Below are 22335 nucleotides of genomic sequence, written 5' to 3' on the forward strand. Positions count from 1 at the left end.
GATGAGTTTTAACAATTCTTTGCACTCAAGTAACCACAACCGAAAATAAGCTAAAGAAAGCTGTGATAACCACAGCAAATTCTCTCATGTCTCATTCTAGTCAATTCTCCACTTTAGAAGTGGACTACTTTCTAATTTTTATCAACATAGGTAAGTTTTACTTATTCTTGGATTTCATATAAGTGGAACCATATATACTTATGTATTGCATTGTCTTCTGGCCTCTATTGCTGATGAGAAGTCAGATATCATTTTTACAATTGTTTTCCTGTATGGAATGCGCTTTCTCCAACACAAACTCCTCACCTTCTCCTTCTCCCCCCACAGCTACTTTTAAGATTTTACTTTTACTTTTAATTTTCAGCAGTTTAACTATGATGTGTGTAGGTATATATTTTTGTATTTAGTCTGCTTGGGAGTTACAGGGCTTACTGAATCTGTGGATTGATGTCAATCATCAATTTTGGATCATTCTTGGCCAATATTTCTTCAAATATTTTTCTGCCTCATTCTGTCACCTTTACTAAGGGAATACAATTACACATATGTTAGATTATTTAATATTATCCTATACAGCTTGGATCAGAATTGAATCAAATTGATATGTAGATGAACTGAGCCTGTTCTTTTTTATGGCTTTATTTTGAGTCTAGATTTTTCATCTCTTTTTCGTTTTGAATACTTTATTTGGACTGTCTTCAAGTTTACTGATTCTCTTTTCTTCTTTGTTTTGTCTATAAGTAAGCCCATCTAATTTTTAAAAAATTTTTCTGATATTGTATATTTCTAGGATTTCCTTTTTTATGATAATTTCTATTCTGATAAAAATAATTTTAATTTAAAATTAATTCTTGTTGCCCAACTTTTACAATAGAATTTATCACATTTTATCATAATTATTTTAATGGTCCATCTAAAAATTTCAACATCTGGAACATTTCTAAAGATTTTTTTAAAATTTTTATTTATTTATGATAGTCACACAGAGAGAGAGAGAGAGGCCGAGACATAGGCAGAGGGAGAAGCAGGCTCCATGCACCGGGAGCCCAACATGGGATTCGATCGTGGGTCTCCAGGATCGCACCCTGGGCCAAAGGCAGGCACCAAACCACTGCGCCACCCAGGGATCCCTGGAACATTTCTGAATCTGCTTCTAATCACTGTCTATTTTCTTGACCAAGAATCACCTTTTACTCCTTCTTCATAGTTCCTGTAATTTTTTTGTTATACACTTAGCATTGTATTAAAGAACTGAAGTAAATTATATTTACCCCCAGAATAAGGCACACCATTTCTTTAGTCAGACAACAACACTTGGGATCAGAGTCAAATTTATCTGTAGGTGAACTGAGCTTGGTCATTTTTGCATCTTTACTTAGCTTCAATTAACAACTGGCTTCAGATATTTTGAGGGCAGGATCACAGCTTTCTTCCACACAACCTGGGATCTGAGCCCTATTAAGACTCAAGAAACCTCAGTGGCTTGGGTGTCACCTTTGGGTTAGCAGATAATTCTTTTTTTTTTTTCCTCCAGTCCTGCCTCCAGACTTCTTCACATCAAAATATCTCTCTCAGATTTTGTGGGGCCTCTGTAGTACACTCAGACTCCTTACCATCCCATCCCAATCACTTGGAGGTATTTCTTCCAGCTTTTATGCCTCTCTGTATTTAGAACTTGCTTTCTATAGGTAAAAGCTTTGGTGGGATTTGTCTCAGCAAACCTGTCCCCCTTTCACTTTTCAGCAGTCACTAGTGGGCCTTCAGGGAAGACTCAGAATATTTTCAAGGATCTCTCTCAGCTTTCCTGCCCTCCAGCCCTTGGTTTAATAGCTCTATGCACTTATAACAGCCTACAAGAGAGGTGTTGGGTGATCTGTAATTGGGCTTTTTGAGATTTTTGTCCATCACACTAGCCTAATAAAGCCATTTAAAGTTTGCTAAATGTTTAGCTGGTTTCTCTTTACTTCTCATCAATAGTGGATTGCTCTGTAAGGGAAGAAGGAAGTCTTGAATTTCTTTTTTCTTGTGAAGGACTGGTCCCTTTTTAGAATTTGGTTTATTTAGATTTCTTTTGTCATTGACTTTCAGCTGGATTAAAAAAAGAGACTGATTTGGAAAATCATCTTGCTTCTTGTTACAATGGGAGCAGTAGACTCTTGTGATGTACATCTTAAGGAGAAACAGAAATCCTATTAGTCTTAGCTCATACACCATTTAGCAATTTTCTTTTTTTTAAAGATTTTATTTATTTATTCATGAGAGACACAGAGAAAGAGAGGCAGAGAGACAGGCAGAGGGAGAAGTAGGCTCCCTGCAAGGAGCCCGATGTGGGACTTGATCCTGGATCCTGGCTGGGATCACGCTCTGAGCCGAAGGCATATGCTCAACCGCTGAGCCACCCAGGCATCCCCATTTAGCAATTTTCTTAAACTTAAATTTATTTTATAAGCAGCTTATCATCTTACTTATTAGATTAAAATAATGGATTTCTTAGGAAGATATAAAAAACATGTAAAGTTTGCTTAATCTATCATCTGCTTAATTTCATGGAAGTTTTCATTGAATTAATCAAGATTCATTGCATCTGTTTTTATATTCTTGGTGTAAATAAGCAGCAACAATTCACATTAAAGTATAGTCAGTTTGCTTTTGACTTTTTTAATGGAAATACATTTTCAAGTTTCAGTTGTTTCAACGAAAGTATGTTGAATGGTAATTTCAAAGAACAGAATTAAATGTCTCTCATTTTCAAGGAAATTTCAATTTCAGTAGTTTTTGCAAATAAAAATGAATAAATTGGTACATAGTAAAGAAATTGAGTCATATATTTGTGCTGAGCCATTTCTAACAGTTCAAGGTAATCCCTATAAAAGGTGGCCAATAATTAGATTGAAGTAATCAAACCAAAGCTTTCAAAAGATTAATCCTGCTCACCAGAATAATAGAATGGGGAATATACCCAAAGTTAGAATATAAGCTTTAAAAATTTAAAAGATGACTATGGAAACTGGAAGTGCATGATCATGTAATCCATTTGTTCTCATAAATCACTATCTAGAATCATAAATATTTATTCACTCAAAGTAGAATGACCAGGTGGCCACTTTAGGACAAAATAATGAAGCACACAACAAAGAGGAGACGAGTCAGGATATCTGCTTTCTAATCTAAGCTCAGCCACTAAATCTGTAATGCTTAAGAAAATTCCTTTGTCTCCCTGAACCTCTGATTCTTCATGTATAAAATTAGAGGGTTGGGGACTTCTGATTTTCCTCTGGGTAAGAAGTCATGTCATAGGTGAGATATCAATTAAAAGAGTAAGGATAATATTTATGAAGGTTGAAGAAAGCTAATAATTTTTGTTCTTTCATCATAGGATTTGGATTCTGATAAAAACATTCATATTTCTGTGGATCTGCAAAACAGCATTGCTGGGTGCAATCCGTTCTATGAAAGGAGAACCACAAATGCTACATGTGAGGTACCATTCTTCAACCCTGTCGAAATAGTAAACATAAAATCCTAGTTAGAAATTCAAGCACAAAAAAAAAAAAAAAAAAAAAAAAAAAAAAGAAATTCAAGCACAAAAAATAACTGCCTTGACAATGTAAATTAAATGCAAGAGGGAAATAATGGTCCATCAATACCCTTGCTGCAGTTTTGTTGTTATCTTTTGTATTACATAAAATACGAGTGGGAAGTACACAGAAGTACACTTTAGTATTAAACTCAATTTTGTATTTACCTCACTAACTATTGCAATTATATTCTTGTTACTAAAATATTTTCTTGGGGTGGTTCAGTGGTTGGGAATATGCCTTTGGCTCAAGTCATGATCCCAGGATCCTGGGATGGAGCCTCCTTCTCCCTCTGCCTATGTCTCTGCCTCTCTCACTCTCTGTCTCGAATAAATAAATAAAATCTTAAAAAAATAAAATAGCTTCTTAAAATTTATGAGAAAATATTGAAAGTTGTATCCATTTTGTATGTCCCTTGTTAATTGTTTCAGGAAACTTCATGTCAGATTTTTTTTTAAAGATTTTTAACAGATTTTTTTTTTTTTTAGTTAAAACAGTTAAATTCCTAATCAGCATTAAATTCAAATGAATCCTGGTTTCATCTTAATACATAAAATTCAAAATAACATCTTTCAGTATTATAAATCTTAAAATTCTAAAACTTAATATTTACTTAATTTGGGAGTCAATATCATGCAGTTAGTGCTTAAGCATTAGGGCTTTGAAACCAGATTAAATGGATAGAATCCCAATTCTAGCATTTACTAATGATGTTATTTGGATAAGCTACTTGAACTTGGTATCACGATTTTCTCAACATTTAAATGAAGATAATAACATTTAATCAATAAGCTATTAAACCTAGGTCCAATGTATTCTTTCATACAAACAACTACTATTGAGCCTCACTATTCAGGAATTCCATATTTGCAAATTTTCCAACTCACAAAAATTTATTTGTGTCCCACCACCCCTAAACCAAAATTTGTGGCCCTTTTGTGGTCTTTGTATACATGTGAAGAGCAGTGAAAAATCTGAGTCACCCAAAGTGCATGTTCCCAGCTGAGTCCAAACAAGGCAACACCCTGCCTTCTAATTTCAACTCTCATACTTTAAACAAATGTCTTCCTTGTGGTCTATGTAGTGCTACATGTTTCCCATTTTTGTGGGGTTTTTTTTGGATGTTGGTGGTGATTTAGTTGTTTACAAAGTGGCTCCCTGGCACAATACAGAGGTGTTGTTTGGTGTTCCCAAGCACAAGAAGGCTGTGATATGCTTTATGAAGAAAATAAGTATGTTAGATAAACTTTGTTCAGGTATGAATCAAATGATATTGTTAATGAGTTCAATGTTAATGAATAAAAATACATATAAATGCTGTGTTTTTAAACAGAAACATGCAAAAAAATGAGTTTATGTATTGATGGGTTGACAAAAATGTGACCAGAGGTTTGCAAGAAACTAATCCTATATTTTTCCTAAAGCAATGTTCAGTATTCTCTATTCAGCGACTGTATAATATGTAACTACTGTGAACAATGACAATCAATTGCATTTTAATGCAATCTAAAGCCCCTTCTCCTTTTGGAGAGAGAGTTCAGAATTTGTTTCCCATTGCAACACGGCTAGAAATTTTCAAAATATGGTGCCTTCTTTTCTTTCTTCCACACAGTGAAGGAGTCTCTGAGTGCAGTCCTTTGTGTTGCTTCAGAGTGAGGCCAGGAAAGGCATAGGGCTAGAAGAGGAACCTGTGAATATCTCACCTTATGATTTCTGAGGCATTCTCCCTGCTTGTCTCTGTGTTTAGAGCCTACAAAGTTAAAATCCAAACTGGGCATGTTTAGAGTCCACACTGGCAACCACTCTGGAAGTAGGAAGGACAGTCCTAGGGCATGACTCTGTTTTGCCTATTTTCCCACTTACCATGCTTAGACAAAACAATAGGAAAAATCTAGTATGAAAGGGAATCCTTACCGTGCCGTTCTCAGATAATACAAATTCCTTTGAGTGATTGTACATCTTATTAATTTTGGTAGATTCTGTATATTTTGTTGTAACTAAATGCTTAAAATTTGGGAGTTTTATAAAACTAAAAAAAATAAAGTTCTGGAAGATTGATGTTCTGGCATGCAAAACATATGAATGATAACTGATATGAAGCATGGGAAATGAATGGAGCATGTGACCTTGAATCCAGAAAAAGTTCATTGTTCCTAAGTACCCAAATAGAATCCACCAAAAATTAGCAGCAGTAGTAATAAGAGGAGAAAGAGGAAAAGAGGAAGAAGGAAGAGAAAGGAAAAGGGAAGGAAATATGACAACTAATGAATGAAAGGAGTTGAAAAGGAGGAATCACAGACACATAGTGTTGGAATGAGTGATAGCAGAGCAGAAGAACATTAAGCAGCAGGTTGACGCAAGATGGTCTGATCCCAGAGAAAGAGTATTTGAGGACACACTGTAAAACATCTTCTCATCCAGGGCAGTGGGCCAGGAATGGCCAGGGTGAAATAAGGCAGCATGCAAAAGAAGACTGAAGCAATCCATGAGGCCACAATAAATAGCCTGGGAGCTGGGACCCCATGCCTAAAGGTGATGTTAAGAAGCAAAGGAGCATACAGAGTCCTCATTTAACAGTTCTTGGAATGATATCAATTAAAATTAAATCTTACAACATTTGAACAGGTTTATTATCCATTTTCCAGTATCAAACTCAGTGATGAAGTAATAAAAAGAGTAATGCTGCCCCAAGTAAGGCTGCTCCAAGTTCAACCAATCCAATCAATCTGTGGCGAATCTCTGTTTAAAATAAAAAATCTCTAAAATAAATAAATAAAATAAGAAGTCTCTAGAAACTTCATTTCTCTAGATGTGTGACTGTATTCTGTTTCTCTGTGTTCATTTAAAAATGACTTTTGAAAATCACTAACTTTGTCTCTGATGAATCTTGACAATATAAAACACTAAGAAGCGAGGAAGAAGCAGAATGGTGTCTAGAAAGAATCAGGAAACCTAGAACAATCTAAGTGTGGAAGCCCTCTGGATAAAGTTGTACACTCTCCCATGAGGCTATGACTTACAGATAGAAAGCTGTCCACTGGCCTTTGTATGGGTTGCACATGGAAATCAAAAGATATGCACCACGAAGCAGTAAATCAACATATCAGGCAAGAATGCTTGATTTCAGTAGTCAAGAGTATTCAGCATTTTTGAGGACTTCTTATAGTCTTTAGCAATGGATTTATTCTTTAAAAAAAAAGTTAAATAATTTTGATAATAAAAATGAACTAAGGCAAGGAGGAAAATCTGGGCAGTATTGGAAACAATAAATGGACTGGTTAGAGCTTAAGATGCCTTTGGAAGCACCATCATACATAACATAGGGACAGAATAAAAATGGAACATAAGAATGTTTGGGGAGCACTGAAGTGTAGGATAGAAAATGAAACATGTTAGAAATACCTGCTAGAAGATTTTTTCAGGAACAAGAAGTAACTGATGGCCTGAATTAGAGTGGAGACAGCCTGGAATGGACAAGGAAGGACAGAAATATCAGACACGTTAAAAGAAAAGTTAGTAGGACTTGATTGAGTCTGCTGAAGAAAGAGGTGAATTTAAGATAACATTCAGGTTCATGGCTCCAAAGTTACAAGGTAAGCGAAAGAGAAATTTATTAGGGAAAGTGACAATGGTGGTCATGGAAAAGTATAGGTGTGGGTGTTGATGAGGTAGCTGTCACAATAAATTACATAGCAATAAGTTAAATTAGACATATGGGCCTTTGAGTAGAGCATAGTGGTTATAAACTTAGCTCCTAGGTCACCACAGGGCAACAAAACCAACTCCTGCTGAAATTTCCAGCCCCCTGGAATGACGTACACATTTCAGAATTGCCAGCGCCACAATCACATGAGCCAGTTCCTTAAAGTAAACCTCCCTCTGTCTCTTTGTCTCTCTTAATACATCTATTCTATTTCTCTGGAGCATCCTGCCTAATGAGGTGAAGAAAATGACCATGGTGGGTTTGGTAAACCATAACTTATGGCTACAAGACATAAAAACTATTTTGTGTCTTTGAGTTACTATCCTTCTCAGAGCAATAGAATGAGTTTTTACACATGCAGTGACACTACAAATCACTACTGCACATCACCTGCAAATGTAAGAAGAAATTCCTTAAGTAATAACTTATTCAATTTATAATAAAAGGTCCACTTCCATTGTGAGTGTGTGTATATAATTGAGGCTAACCCATGCATGTATTTTTCTTATTAAATGGCTATTACAGAGCCTCTTTCCTGTTACCAGTTACTAATGGACAATGTTTATGTATTTTCTCTAACTCTATGATAAACTTACATATTTAAACTTATTACTTTTGTCTCTGAAAACCCTTTATTTTTTTGTGTGGACCCAGAGAAGAATAACATATGTGTCTTGGTTATTTGAGTAGAGAATTCAAGCAGCATATTCAGAAAGCTCATATGTCATTTCTTCCATTCTGCTGTCAGATACTACAGATCAGAAGTAGAAAATCAAGACAGGTACTGTCTTTCCTAGGGATTCTTGTGAGGAATTAAATGAGTTAAGGTAAATAAAGTGCTTAGAATTGTTCTTCACATAGAGTATGCAAAATGTGGATGTTAGCTCTTATTAGTAGAGCATACACTCTATGAGTGGCACTTATTTTTGTGACGTCTTCTCTTCCCTTGTCATTGGTGCCCTCTGAATGTATGGTTTGTATTTTACTGATTTCATATTCCTCTACCTTCCCTCAGTATTTGGAAGAGTGCCTATTATAAAGCAGAGTTCATTAACGTCTAAAAATTCATGAGGGTTTTTTTGTTTTTTCTAATGATACACACAAAATATATTTCTTAGATAAGCACTCTAAGATTACTTCATTTGCAGCCAGACTTTAAATTCTGGGACATGGAATGATAAGATAAAAATAAATCTGCTATCTTGACTTTAATTGGATTCGTGTCAATTTTATTTATGTATATGACAGTACTGCCAATTATTGCTGTGTTTACTCAGCGGTTTTCATTGGTGACTCATAGACCAGTAGCATCAGCATCATCTACGAATTTGTGAGAAATTTGAAATTCCTGGGCCCATCCCAGACCTACTGTATCAGAGATTCTGAGTAGGGCCCAGAAATTTGGGTTTTAGCAAACCTTCCAAGGAATTCTGATGTCCACTAAAGTTTATGAGCAAAATGCTAAATACAAGAAAGAATGGGGCTTGGTTCAAATAATTAAGCAACAGTGGACATCCAGGAAAACTGAGGTTAACCTCACAGATTGCTAATAAAACTGTAAAATATACAAAGTATGTCTGGGGTAGTACTTCTTCTCCATTCTATTCACTGTTTCTCCAAGAGATTCCCTCTTCTGTCTTAGTTTACATATTTTATTCATTTTTTAAAAAAAATATTTTATTTATTTTAGAGAAAGAGAAAGAGAGAGTAGGGGAAGGGGCAGAGAGGAAGGAAGAGGGCCAAGCAGACACTGTAGGGACCAGTGGAACCTGACTCAGTGCTCAATCCCACAACCCTGAGACCATGGCCTGAGCCGAAACCAAGAGTAGGATGTCCAACAGAGCCATCCAGGCACCCCTGACTTACATATTTTAAAATATCTTTTCAGGTTGTCAATGGTAAAGTCTACAATAGAAGACAAAACTTAATGCTAAAATACATATACTTTTATTTCCTGGAGGAATGTACAGTCTTACAGCAATCTCAGAAATAATCATTGTTAGAAATAATATTTCAACCATGCATCACATGTCATATTCTTATAGAGGTAATGTCTATTCAGATTCTGTGGATAATGAGCATGGAGGAAATAACTTCTTATAGTCAGTCAGGTATCATGGGTAGAGGTCACATTTATTTCCCATATTTCCATTATTATCAACAACTTCTTCCATAAGGATACAACTTTTGCCTTTCCAGCTCACCTTTCTGGCTTCCAGAATGAGCCAAGTCAGAAACTGGTTCTCAGGATAGAAACGCTACGAAAGCAGCTAGACACAATGCAGCCTACTACTTCAGCTTTTAAGCCTCTATTGTTCTTTATCATGTGCTGTTAACCCTGCTGTTACCACATACTTTGGATTCTCAGCCTGGTCTGTTACTTTTTTTTTTTTTGTTTTTTTTTTATCTGCTATTTTGTCCCTTGTATTATACATTGCTCTAGTCACAATTTTGTCCTATAGGCTTCTATTCATATACTAATGTGTGTATGTGTGAACACATCCTACAACTTTGGAGATGCTTAAAATGGGGGAAGGGCATATAAAAATGAAATTCAGTCTCACTACCATGGAAAATGAACCTATGAGGCAGTTAATTGATACTTTTCTGTTTCTTCTGTGTAGTGCTTTATTTCACTCTGAATTAGTCTGTATTTCCAGTTACTTTTAGATTTTTTTGCAGAATTTTGGGGGTCCTGGGGAGTTACTCAAAACTATAATTATGGGCACCTGGGTGGCTCAGTAGTTGAGTGTCTGCCTTTGGCTCAGGTCATGATCCTGTGGTCCTGGGATGTAGTCCTGCATCAGGCTCCCTGCGGGAAGCCTAGTTCTCCCTCTGCCTATGTCTCTGCCTCTCTCTGTCTGTCTGTCATGAATAAATAAAGTCTATAATTCTTCCCATTATTTGCTCTACAGATTGCTCTACAGATACTATCTATTGATACAGAGTTTGAGGAGAAACTTTGTTTACACTTATAATATGAATGAAAACCTAAGATTGCTTAATATAATCTTTTAGATCAAAATTCTCTTAACTTGAGAATATATTACATTTGAAGGCTCATCTTTTTCATCTATAATTACAAAATTCTCAAATATTATAGAATATGTGTTGTTACAGTAATGGAAATGGGCATAATGAGAAAGAATTACAAATGTTGTTGAAATGTGAATGGCTGACCATCATAAAAAGTTGCTTGACTCCAGATAGCACATTGCTTATCTTCACAGTGTTAGGATACATCTTAAGACCAGGAAGGTTTCTCTGATTCTGTAGGACATACTGTTCTTTCTTATCTATGCTCTCTATGGACTCAAGGCCAGTGGTGCTTCCTTTTCTGGAGAATAATTTAAGTGTGAAAAAGGCCAAATTTTGGACCTGGTATCAACATTATCTTTTTAGCTTCCTTCATTCTTTTCTGTCTTACTTAAAAAAAATATATACATTCTTCAATCACAGTTATGATGCTTATAAGCATAACTTTTCAAACTTCATGTCTGGAGAAATAAAGAATCCTCAAAGAAATACTGTAAAAGTGAGTAACAGTGGTATAATACTAAAGGAATAACTCTTTTTTGGTTATTCAAGTGGAAAACATTTTAAAGAATTCAAAGTGGTTGTTTTATTTTATTATTATTTGATAAAAATTGAACCATCAACTCACAAAAGTAACTTGAGAATATGCTAAAAATGTCCTTGGTAGAAGTTGTGAAAATCTATACCTATAGGTTGAGTTATCAAGAAAATGAAGTGAAAAAAAATCTGTAATTTCACAGTCAATTTACATACTAAATCTCCAAATTACTCAATTACTACGTTAGTGTTATGTGTAAATCTATCCCTAATTTAGTGTATTTACTAAACAGTGATGTGTTTGTAACTAATTTAAAGTGTGTTTACATGACCTTTTCTTTCCCTACCACCTATTCCTTCTTATCCCAGAATAAGGAATAATCTTGACCATTTACCCTTCAGATTGATTTTTTCATTGCTTCTGATTTTCTTCTCAAATGATTTAAAATGAAAAAGGAATACAGGTTTCCAGTTATGGAATGAATAAGGCCTGGCATAAGGAATATAGTCAACGTATTGTAATAGCAATGTATCCAGACAGGTGTATAAATACAAAAAAAAAAAAAACCTATATTGGGCAAAAATAGTAAGATGAAGGGAAAAATGTGATATCATTTACATGAAATATACAAAACTGTACAACATAAATTATGGAAACAAATGTATCTAGAAAAAATGAAGAACTGCATGAGAATGATCAAGAAATTTATTTAAAACAAGAAATTTAATCAGTCACTTTTCAAGTGTGTGGAATCACAGAGGGAGATTTAGAAAAATTCAACTAGATATTTAGCATTTTATTTCTTAAAAATAGAAGCTCTGAAGCAAATGTGACAAAATGTTAAGATTTGGAAAAGCGAGGTGATGGATACAAGGGTGTTTTTTGCATTGTTCTCTATATTTTCCTGTATGTTTAAATTATTTGATGATACAAAAAGAGCACAATAGCATGTGGTTCTCCTCTCCTTGGTAAATGAGCTATTTTCTATGAACCTAAACTTATTACAAGTTCATGACAAATCTTAGAGCTGCAGTGACTACTACATTTGTACCTAATATTCAGTTATATGCTCTACATTTTATAGACATATATGGAGGTAATATTCCCAGTTAATACTTTCAGTTGTCACTGGCAAGTGTATGCTGTCTTATGTTAGATTAAGATACTGCTATTTGTTGTAAATGGATATGTTTTGACATGTTCTAAAAAATTGGCATGGGCTTAATTAAACCAGTACTCTTCTCTGGGTGTAGGTAAATAATCTGCCTTAAATTAACCTAGTTTCCTTTTTCATGAACTAACTCCCATTGGTGATTGAACCAGCAGCTGTAGCCTTTTAAATAAATAAATAAATAAATAAATAAATAAATAAATAAATAAAGCCAAGCTATTTATTTTTTCCTGTCCATGACAGGGGAGTCTCTTTATGACCCAGTCCTTGGAAGGGTTCTGAAGTTAGGGAAATTCATGTAACTACCACAGCAAGACTTTCCCAAAACTCTGCAGAGAGCTTGAAACAGGGGAGAGCTGCAGACAGGTTAAAGCAGTCTTGTCTGGCCGCTGTGCTGCTCTGTCTCATCACCACACAATGTCAGGTGCATTCGAATCAATTTCACAGTGGCCCATACCACGTGTGTTTATATATACCACGTGTGTTATATAATCAACAACCAAAACAGAATTTTCTCAAAAATCATACTCTTGCTTTAAGGAATGTACTCTGATATTTCCTATTCTAGTATCTCATGTCTCAGTAGAAAATTGCCTGTTAAAATACCATATATTGATTTCGTAGCCCCTGATGATTCACATACTGGAAAGTTGTTCATGAATTATTTTGATGACTTTTGTGTTCAAAAGTTCTATGTTACACTAACATAGCAAGATCATTTAGAACCCTTTTATTATTCTACTCCTAGGGAGAATTTTTTTCTTATGGAAAATTCTCCTCAATGGAAAATATTATTTTAAATCAATAATAAAGCATTATAGGGTAAGAGAACACTAAAGTAGATTTGATTTCTATATAGTTTTTGAGTTATCTCTAATTATAGAGATATAATATACCCCAACTCTGCTTGCCTGGGGAAAAGAAAAGTCAAGGAAATTAATTGGTAGATAGGAGTGAAAATGACCAAGGCATAATGGCAAGGAATAACATTTTACTTATTATAAATGAAGTGACAGGGAACTAAACCCAGAATTTACCAAAGTCAACTTGAGAAGAAAAGAGGATGAAACAATGATATAACAGTTTTGATTAATATAGCATTTAGCATCATATTTTTAAGAACCATAGCTATCTGTATGTAATTCCATGGCTCACCCCTCAAGTACATCCTACCGATTCCTTATGGCTATCTTCTTCACACAGTGTCCTAACATCCAATTTATTTCATCTAAAATATAGAGTAATAAATAATAAATATTTAATAAGCAAAATATTTCACCAAATAATTGTAGAACTGTCTTCAGGGACAGATATCTGAAATTATACCTGATTCACTGTTTGCTGAACTTACTGCTCAGTTCATATCTAGAAATGTTTCTACAGAACTTACTTAACAACCTACCATTTCTTTCCCAAACTCTCTTGTTGAATTAATTCCACTTTGTGTATAAAGGCCTCTCAAATCTTCTCATCAATTTAACTTGAACACTATGAAAATCCAGGTGCAAGTTCTTAAAGACCAGGTATTCTGAAGCTGACTTTAATTCAAGATTATAAGGTCAAGAAAGCAAGCAAAACATGACTGCAGTCATATTCATGTCTATCTTGGGTATTTTTGTTCTGTGATTTGTATTTTGTTATTTTGTACTTCCACTAGGAGTAAAAGCCTCATATCATGACGGTTGTTTGCATGTTACAGGTTTAATAGCGTCCGTCATCTAACAAAATCCAGCAATGAGGTTTCTGAATGAAATACCTAGATTACATTGAACTTTTCATTTGTAGCTTTCTTTCAAAAATGTTTAAAAATCTCTTTCAAATATATAATGATTATTAAATTCTAGTAATGATTCAAAACTTTCAGACTCTACTAATTTTATAGCCTTTGTAAAGAGAGAGTAGTATTTTCTTTATGCCAAAGATCAGTATGAAGATGAATTACTTCCCTGTAGAAATCTGTAATAAGTTGAAGACACAAGGGGTGGATAAACTTGGCTGCCCATTGGAATCACCTAGAAAACTTTAAAAACTACTGAGAGCTGGAACCATTCCCAGATTCTTCATTACTTGGGGGTGGAAGAGGGATGTGGTTTAGGCATCAAATGTTCTAAAAGCTCCACAGCTAATCATAATACTCACTAAGTTTGAGAACCACTGCTCTAAACACTTAGTACTCATGAAAGATCTGAGACTAGCAGCATCAGCTTTACCTGGAAGTTTGCTAGAAAAGCAGAAGTTTAACTGTATCCACATTATCAGGAACTGTGATTTAACGTATCCAGAATTCTTTTTCTATAAAAATAAGGGACCAGAGCTCTTCCATCATTTCTAACTCTAAAATTCACATTTTACAGCCTAAACAAGGTAACAAGCACTTTTCAAACTTAGCTAGAATTCTTAACCCGTACAAATGAGAGGCCATTCCATTCTCTCAGTTCCATAATTCTCATTCCACAACCTAAATAAATTCAAATGCTGAAGGAATTTGAAAAATTGTTTAATAATTCTATCTCATATCTTTCCAGCACTTTTTCCTGCATAGAATTCCTATTTCTTTTCTCTTTCCTAATTGGAACACGTTATTCAAGACTCACGTAAAGATCATACCTCCTTTATGAAACAAGTCTTGAAAAATAATACAGCTTTTCTCTAAAATCCTATTGTTGAGGCAATCAATTCCATAGAGTTTAGTACATTGTTTCTTTCTATTATGACTTATACATTATCTTGTTTCCCAATCAAATTATGAGTGTCTCAAGTGAGATATCATGTTATGTTCCTTTTCTACCTTAACTTAAAGTCTAACTTTTGTGAGTTATATATTGTTAAAATGCATTTGGGGAATAAAATAAGTTTTCACCATTCTCACAAGATTTCTCATTCAAAACTAGCCCATTATTAACCTTTCCACATAATGTAAACTCATAATGTAAACATCTTAGGGGTTCTTGCACATCTAGGTAATTCAAAATTGCCGGTGATTTCAGGCTCCTACTCTTTCCCTTCCTGTTTCCCTGAGGCTTGCCAACCTGAGGATAAAACTACTTCAAATAGCATAGAAACTCTACAGAAAAAGCCTCTGCTAAATAGTCCTACAGTATACCTATACTAGACCTCTCCTATTCTTTAGCCTCATGCCTGTCTTACTCACCATTATGTCTCTATCATAGTGTATGGCACATAGTCGGCATATAAGTGAATTATAAACAGTGTGTCAACAAACTACATAGGAACAGGTAATTTTGAAAACGTACTGCTGAGCTCATGATAAAATTTAGAAGTATGATTTCTCTTGTAGTAGCTCCTCTATATACTTTTCTTGATACGTATACATATTTCTTTTTATGATACAAATAAGAGTCATTGTAGAAAACACAGATTAAGTAAAATGAAAAAAAAAAAGATGTAATACCTTAAATTGAACAACTATTGTTAACAGGTGCATGTTTGTCCAGACTCTCTTTCTACCTATCACATATATAAACATATATACTACTAAAGCTATGTACTGTTTTAAGCAGATCACATTCTATCTACTGCTATGTACCCTGCTTTTATTCAATTAAGTATATATCAAAGCATCACTCCAGCCAGCAAATCAGTTCATAATAAAATTTGTTTATGATTGTTGTATTAATGGATGTGCCAAAATTTATTTAATCAATTACCTACATTTGGAAGAATAAGTTATTTCTACTTTCAGTAATTACAAATAATGCTATGATGAACAATCTCCATTATCAATTATCTAGAAATTTCCTTAGAATAAGAATCAGGAAGCAGGTTTGCTGATTGCAAAGGTTAGGCACATTTTTAGGGCTTGTGATAAAACAATTTACCAAATGGAGCTTTAGAAGTTTGTTACAAATGTGCTTTCTTGCCAGGGGATGGGAATTGTCTAAAACATTTAATCACCAATGCAGATAGCTATATTCCTAGCTATAATATTTATTAAATAGTTGCACAGAGTGAATAATTGATGAAGCTGGAAAATACTTACATTCTTTCTGTGGGTCGATTTCAGGTTGGAATGATCGAAACTCATAATATGGTATCTCATGTTTGAATATGGATGTGAGAATATCATCAAGTTCATCCATGTCCTTCTGTTTTCAAACGAAAAGGAAATTTTCTTAGTTCATTTATTTACATAGAAACTCATCTTAGTGCAACATAATAAAAATTAGCTGGAGTAAATACTGGTTAATCTTTCTAATAATACTGACACCTCTTTTGAAAGGAAAGTACAAAATATTAGAGGCTTACCTAAAAGTCAGTTATTTTTTTTAAAGATTTTATTTATTCATTTGAGAGAGTGAGTGAGCGAGCAAGAGAGAGAGAGCACAAGCTCGGGAGTAGCAGAGGGAGAGAGAAGCTGATTCCCCCCACTGAGCAGGAAGCCTGATGCTGGACTTGATCCCAGGACGCTGGAATCATGACCTGAGCTGAAGGCAGACACTTAACCAACCGAGCCACCCAAGTAACCCTAAAAGTCAGTTATTAAAACAACGGAAAAACAGATGCAATAGATAAAAAATCTTTTTGTCTGGATGAGTAACTTTATTTAAATATTTACTAATTTAAAAAAGTATTACATCAGATCAATGATAACACTGGAATTTGTTTTGAAACTAAATTTTGTTAAAATACATGTTATATTTTATTTATTTTTATTTATTTTATTTTTTAAAGATTTTATTCATTTATTCATGAGAGACACACAGAGAGAGGCAGAGACATAGGCAGAGGGAGAAGCAGGCTCCCTATAGAGAGCCTGATGTGGGACTCGATCTCAGGACCCCAGGATCACGACCTGAACTGAAGGCAGAGGCTTAACCGCTGAGTCACCCAGGTGCCCCTACATGTCACATTTTAATAAAAGAAATAATAAAATGATAAGTCCAGTTCTTCAATTTAAACATCAGAAATGGAATAGTTTTAAATAGATTATTTCATTTCTGTGCCAAAGTGAGGGAGAATATTCATCTTGGTTTCCCCTTGCCCCAGCTATTGAATAACCATATATCTACTCTATTTTCCTAAACTGAGCATTTGGGGATGAACCATGTAGAATTCTACTATGGATGACGAACTGGTTACAGAGCTACCATTCTTTTAAAATTGTGTTTTGTGAAGCTATGTCTGAGACCAATTTAACTTGAGACATAGATAACTATATCTAAGGAGGTGGACCAATCAATAAAGATTGCCAGATTGGTATAGAGAGAGGATTGTGAACAAAAGTTCCTAATTAAGATTTTTGAAATGATTTCCAAATAAAATTAGACTTATTATCAATACATAATCACAAAAATTAAATGACTGGATTGAAACAAAAGACATTTTTGTTACTCTATTTATTTGTCAACATATCCACATGCTTTAAATAATAAAGCAGTTCAGGCTTCTCTAGATTTTTAAAAGTTCTCCTTAAAAGTAAGGAGAGAAGATGAAAGTCTTCTCAACTTGTGGCTAAGAATGCTCAGCAAAATCAACATTAATCTACTTAATGCTACGGACTATGTGAAGCCATTAGCTTTGGAGCATTTTGTCCTTAAAAAGGAGGAGAGATTCAACAATAAACTCATCTTCAAGGAATTCATGGTCATCTAATTACATATGGATAATGAATTAAGTTCTAGGTACTATGATAGAAAATCTTTATGGGTGTACAGTGCAGGCCAAAGGGAAGCAGCTCAATTCCACACAGGATGAAATGGTCAGAAAAGTTTTTTGGGATGAGCTAAAGTGAGATTGCTACATATATAAAAAGTATTCTGGATTAAAGAAACAACTTGCATATAGTCATGGAGGTATCGTAGCATGATCTGGTTAAGGATTTTGGAATTTCAATAAAACTGCAGAACAATGACAAAGAAGGAAGTGGGCATTTCAAAAAGAGTTTTGTATATATAATATAAAGTTTCTAATTCATCCTGTAAGCAACAAGGAATTGTCTAAGGCCTATAATAATTAACATGGAAATGTTTATTATGTGGATTAAATTAAGCTTATATAAGTTTAAGAATGATTATGATTATTTATGTAGTTGGGTATTGATATTGAGTGGAATCTATTCTATAAATATAGATGTGACAATTTCATATTACTAATTACTTGGTCTTTTCAGGAAGCCTTTGATAAGAGTGGTGGCGCAAAACATCACTGGCAATATATTTTATTTTATGTACATTAAGCTTCAAAAAGAATATGTCTTGGGGATCCCTGGCTGGCTCAGTGGTTTGGTGCCTGCCTTTCGCCCGGGGCGTGATCCTGGAGACCCAGGATTGAGTTCAGCGTCGGGCTCCCTGCATGGAGCCTGCTTCTCCCTCTGCCTCTCTCTCTCTCTCTCTTTCTCTCTGTGTCTCTCATTGATAAATCAATAAAATATTTAAAAAAAAGAATATGTCTTAGCTATGCAAACTGATGAAACAGGCCCTGAAAATATTAAAATCATAACATGAGTTTATAAATTTTCCTTAAAACTTATGCCATCGGCCATGAGAGCTGTGCATAGGCTATTATCTAGTTAGTGATATTTCTGTATGAGGAGATAAACTTGGCATTTCTTCCCCAAAGTATATAAGATTTAATAGACAGATTGGTGTGTCATTGAGTTACCACACTCATGTATAAGTTAGGCATAAGATCACCTCTATAATTCCTTCCAGTACTGATATTTCGAGACACAGATGAGAATTCAAAAGAGTAAGAGTTCCCAGTAGGAATCTGAGAACTACCATTTCTTCCCCTGAGACACTATGACACTTTAATTTGAGAAATGCTACAGCTTATATAGCACTGAATTTTAAAAATGCAGTAGCACTGTTTTTAAAATCAGAAGAAGAAAATTACCTTTACCATGTAGACAATTATTTAAGAAAGAATATAGACACCTTTTAATATTCTAGCCTACCATAACTAGTTGAGTCACTTTTATTTTCAATTTCATAATTATATTACTAGTATTATGCCTACAAAAATCAGATAGGACACAAAACAAACATGTAAAAAAAATCACAGAAATGGCTATTAAAAAATAATCTCCAAAGGATTTCTCCTTGGAAGATATCCTAACTAGAAAAATATGATACAAGTAGTTATGCTTATTTTTTTATATATTTTTTTATTTATTTATGATAGTCATACAGAGAGAGAGAGAGGCAGAGACACAGGCAGAGGGAGAAGCAGGCTCCATGCACCGGGAGCCCGATGTGGGACTCGATCCCGGGTCTCCAGGATCGGGCCCTGGGCCAAAGGCAGGCGCCAAACCGCTGCGCCACCCAGGGATCCCAGTTATGCTTATTTTTAAATTTCAAGGACACAAATAGGTATCCTTTCTAAACACTGGCATTAAAATTTGAAAATGCCAGAAGTTTTCTCCTTAAAATAAATTGTTCAACCTAAAATTTATTAATGAGATTGATACAATTACTGTTCAAATAAAGAGATCAAAATAGAATAGTTTAACATGAATATTCAGCAATATTCACAACCATCCTAATATTGTATTTATTATTTTATTTTATTTTATATGCTTTTTGAGAAGATTTTACTTATTTATTCATGAAAGACATAGAGAGAGAGGAAGAAACATAGGCAGAGGGAGAAGCAGGCTCCCTGTGGGGAGCCAGATGCGGGACTCAACCCAGGACCCCGGGAACCTGACCTGAGCCAAAGGCAGATGCTCAACCACTGAGCCATCCAGGCACCCCCATCCTAAGATTTTAGATATTAAGGAGGAACTTGATGAAAAAATAAGCGTAGAGTGAGATGACAAAATTATGTTGACACTAGTATTTGGTTATCAGAAAAATTACATATATATTTAATCTAAACATATATACATGTGCATTTTTGCATAGATCTATACCTATTAAGAATATTACAAAAAGAATTCAGAAAAAAACTAAGATATGAAGTGGATAGAAAGATATTACAAAATAATAACTTTGTACATATGAAATATTATTTCATGTGAGGAAATGTGGGATTGATCAAAGTACTTTAAAAAATTATTTTCATAGAACCTGAGTGGCTCAGTGGTTGAGCATCTGCCATTGGCTCAGGGCGTGATTCCAGGGTCCTGGGATCAGGTCCCACATCAGGCTCCCCACAGGGAGCCTACTTCTCCCTCTGCCTGTGTCTCTGCCTCTCTCTGTGTCTCTCATCAATAAATAAATAATTTAAAAAAATGTTTACATACATATTTATGAATCTGAAAAATTATATATACATATATAGTGTCACTTCTTTATACATATATACACATTTTATATATAAAATATACATACATACACACACATATATATAATTATTACTGATAAGCCACTTCTTGTAATAAGTATTCTTCCTAAAATAAAAATATATAAAAATTCTGCTTTAAAATATGTTTAGAATTAGGGACTTCTACTTCTGAGAAGATGGAGTAGTTGTACTTTCTCCTTTTCTTCTTCTTATACAACTAAATGTCTACATTTCGATAGAAAATAAATTGTTATACTAAGAACCAGAAAGATTTCTAACTGAATAAAAAGTGACAATCAATAAATGCCAACACCAAGAGGACAAAGATTTTTAAATTATCTGAAAAAGATATTAAAACAGCCATGATAAAAATGCTTCAACAAGCAAATACAGTAATTCTTGAAATAAAATTTTTAAACAAACCTCAGCAAGGAAATACAAAGTTTCAGCAAAGAAATAGAAGGTATAAAAAAGAATCAATTGGGATTTTTAGTACTGAAAAATACAATAATCAAAATAAAACCTTGTGTGGATGGGCTCAACATCAAAATGGAAAGGACAAAGGAAGAATCAGTGAACTTGGAGATAGAACAATTAAAGATAATCTCAACGAGAGAGACAAAGTAGACTAAAAAAATAAAAACTCAAATAGACTGCAAGGGACCTGTCAGATTATAACAAAAGACTTAATATTTATGTGATCAGAGTCCCAGGAGGAGAGGGGAAAAAGAATGGAGATGAAGAAGTACACAAAGAAATAATGGCTGCTAGCTTCCTGGATTTAGCAAGAAATAAACCTACAGATTCAAGAAACTGAGCCAACTATAAACAGGTTAAAGCCAAAGAATTCCATGCTAAGAAACATCATAGTTAAACTTCTGAACTTGAAGACAAAGAAAAATTTTTGAAAAGAGCTAAAGAGAAACAAAAACTGACCCTATAGGGTAGAAACAATTAGAAACACAGTATTAGTATTAGAAAGAAGTGGCACCACATTTGTCAAAAGTTGAAAGAAGAGAACTATTAACCAAGAATCTTATGCCCAGCAAAACCTTTAGGAATGAAATGGGAATTATGACATTTTCAAACAAAAGAAAAGAGGAAATTTATTGACAGAAGATGTACCCTACAATAATGGATAAAGGAAGTTCTCCAAACAGTAAGAATCTGATAAGAGAATCTTGGAACGTGAAGAAGAAAAAAGAACATAGTAAGTAAAAAATATAGGTCCCCACTTCAAGAACCTAAAAAAATTAGAACTCAAAGCAAGCAGAAAGAAGAAAATTATAGATATAATACAGAAATCAGTTGAATTGTAAATAGAAAAGAGTCAGTGTAACAAAAAGATAATTCTTTTTAAAAGATCCGTAAAATTGACAAACCTCTAGGAAGACTAAAGGAAAAAGAGAAGATAGAAATGACAAATGTCATGAATGAAACATGAGCTATCACTATAGACCCTGCAGACCAAAAGGATAATAAAGACATACTATTAACAACTCTACACACATAAGTATGACAAGTTAGATGAAATGGATCAATTTCTTGGAAAACACAAATCAAACACAAACCAAAACCAAACACAATCTCTATTATTTCTTCAAATACATATGCATCTACAATTTCTGTTAATTAAAAATGCAAATAAATACAAACAAACCAGGAAAAAAATGAACCAGAAAAATAAATAAAAACAAACCAGGAAATATTCATGACACAAAGCTGAATCCTTTGAGATGAAGATCTATTTACATAGCAACATCCCTTCAAAGTCTAATTTACCCTTCTTGAATAAGGGGCATGAACACTGCTTGGCTATGACTGCATTAAAAGACTACGCTTATTAGGATTTTAGAACAATATCATATAGTAAAAGCAGTGAGGAGATACTTCAGATATTTGGACTCAAATGAAAGGCTGTATGTTGCAGGTATAGGATAAGTTTATACAGTGAAACAGACTCAAAGAGTGTAGGTAATAATAATAACTAAACGTTGGGCACCTAGAATGTGGTAGGCTTTACATAATTTGTCTCTAATTTTTATAACATTCCTGCATGGTA

At 34.1% G+C, this 22335-nt stretch overlaps 1 protein-coding gene across 3 annotated transcripts in view; it reads right to left on the reverse strand.

Moving 5' to 3' along the window:
- BANK1 (B cell scaffold protein with ankyrin repeats 1) overlaps positions 1-22335 on the reverse strand; it is a 280340-nt gene that overhangs the window by 155529 nt on the left and 102476 nt on the right. For all 3 annotated transcript variants that reach the window (XM_038582025.1, XM_038582024.1, XM_038582023.1), the window contains exon 6: positions 16027-16132. In XM_038582025.1, coding sequence (XP_038437953.1) covers positions 16027-16132 — 106 coding nt within the window. The remainder of the gene's footprint in view (positions 1-16026; positions 16133-22335) is intronic.

This window comes from Canis lupus, chromosome 32, assembly GCF_011100685.1.
Source record: "Canis lupus familiaris isolate Mischka breed German Shepherd chromosome 32, alternate assembly UU_Cfam_GSD_1.0, whole genome shotgun sequence".
NCBI lineage: Eukaryota > Metazoa > Chordata > Mammalia > Carnivora > Canidae > Canis > Canis lupus.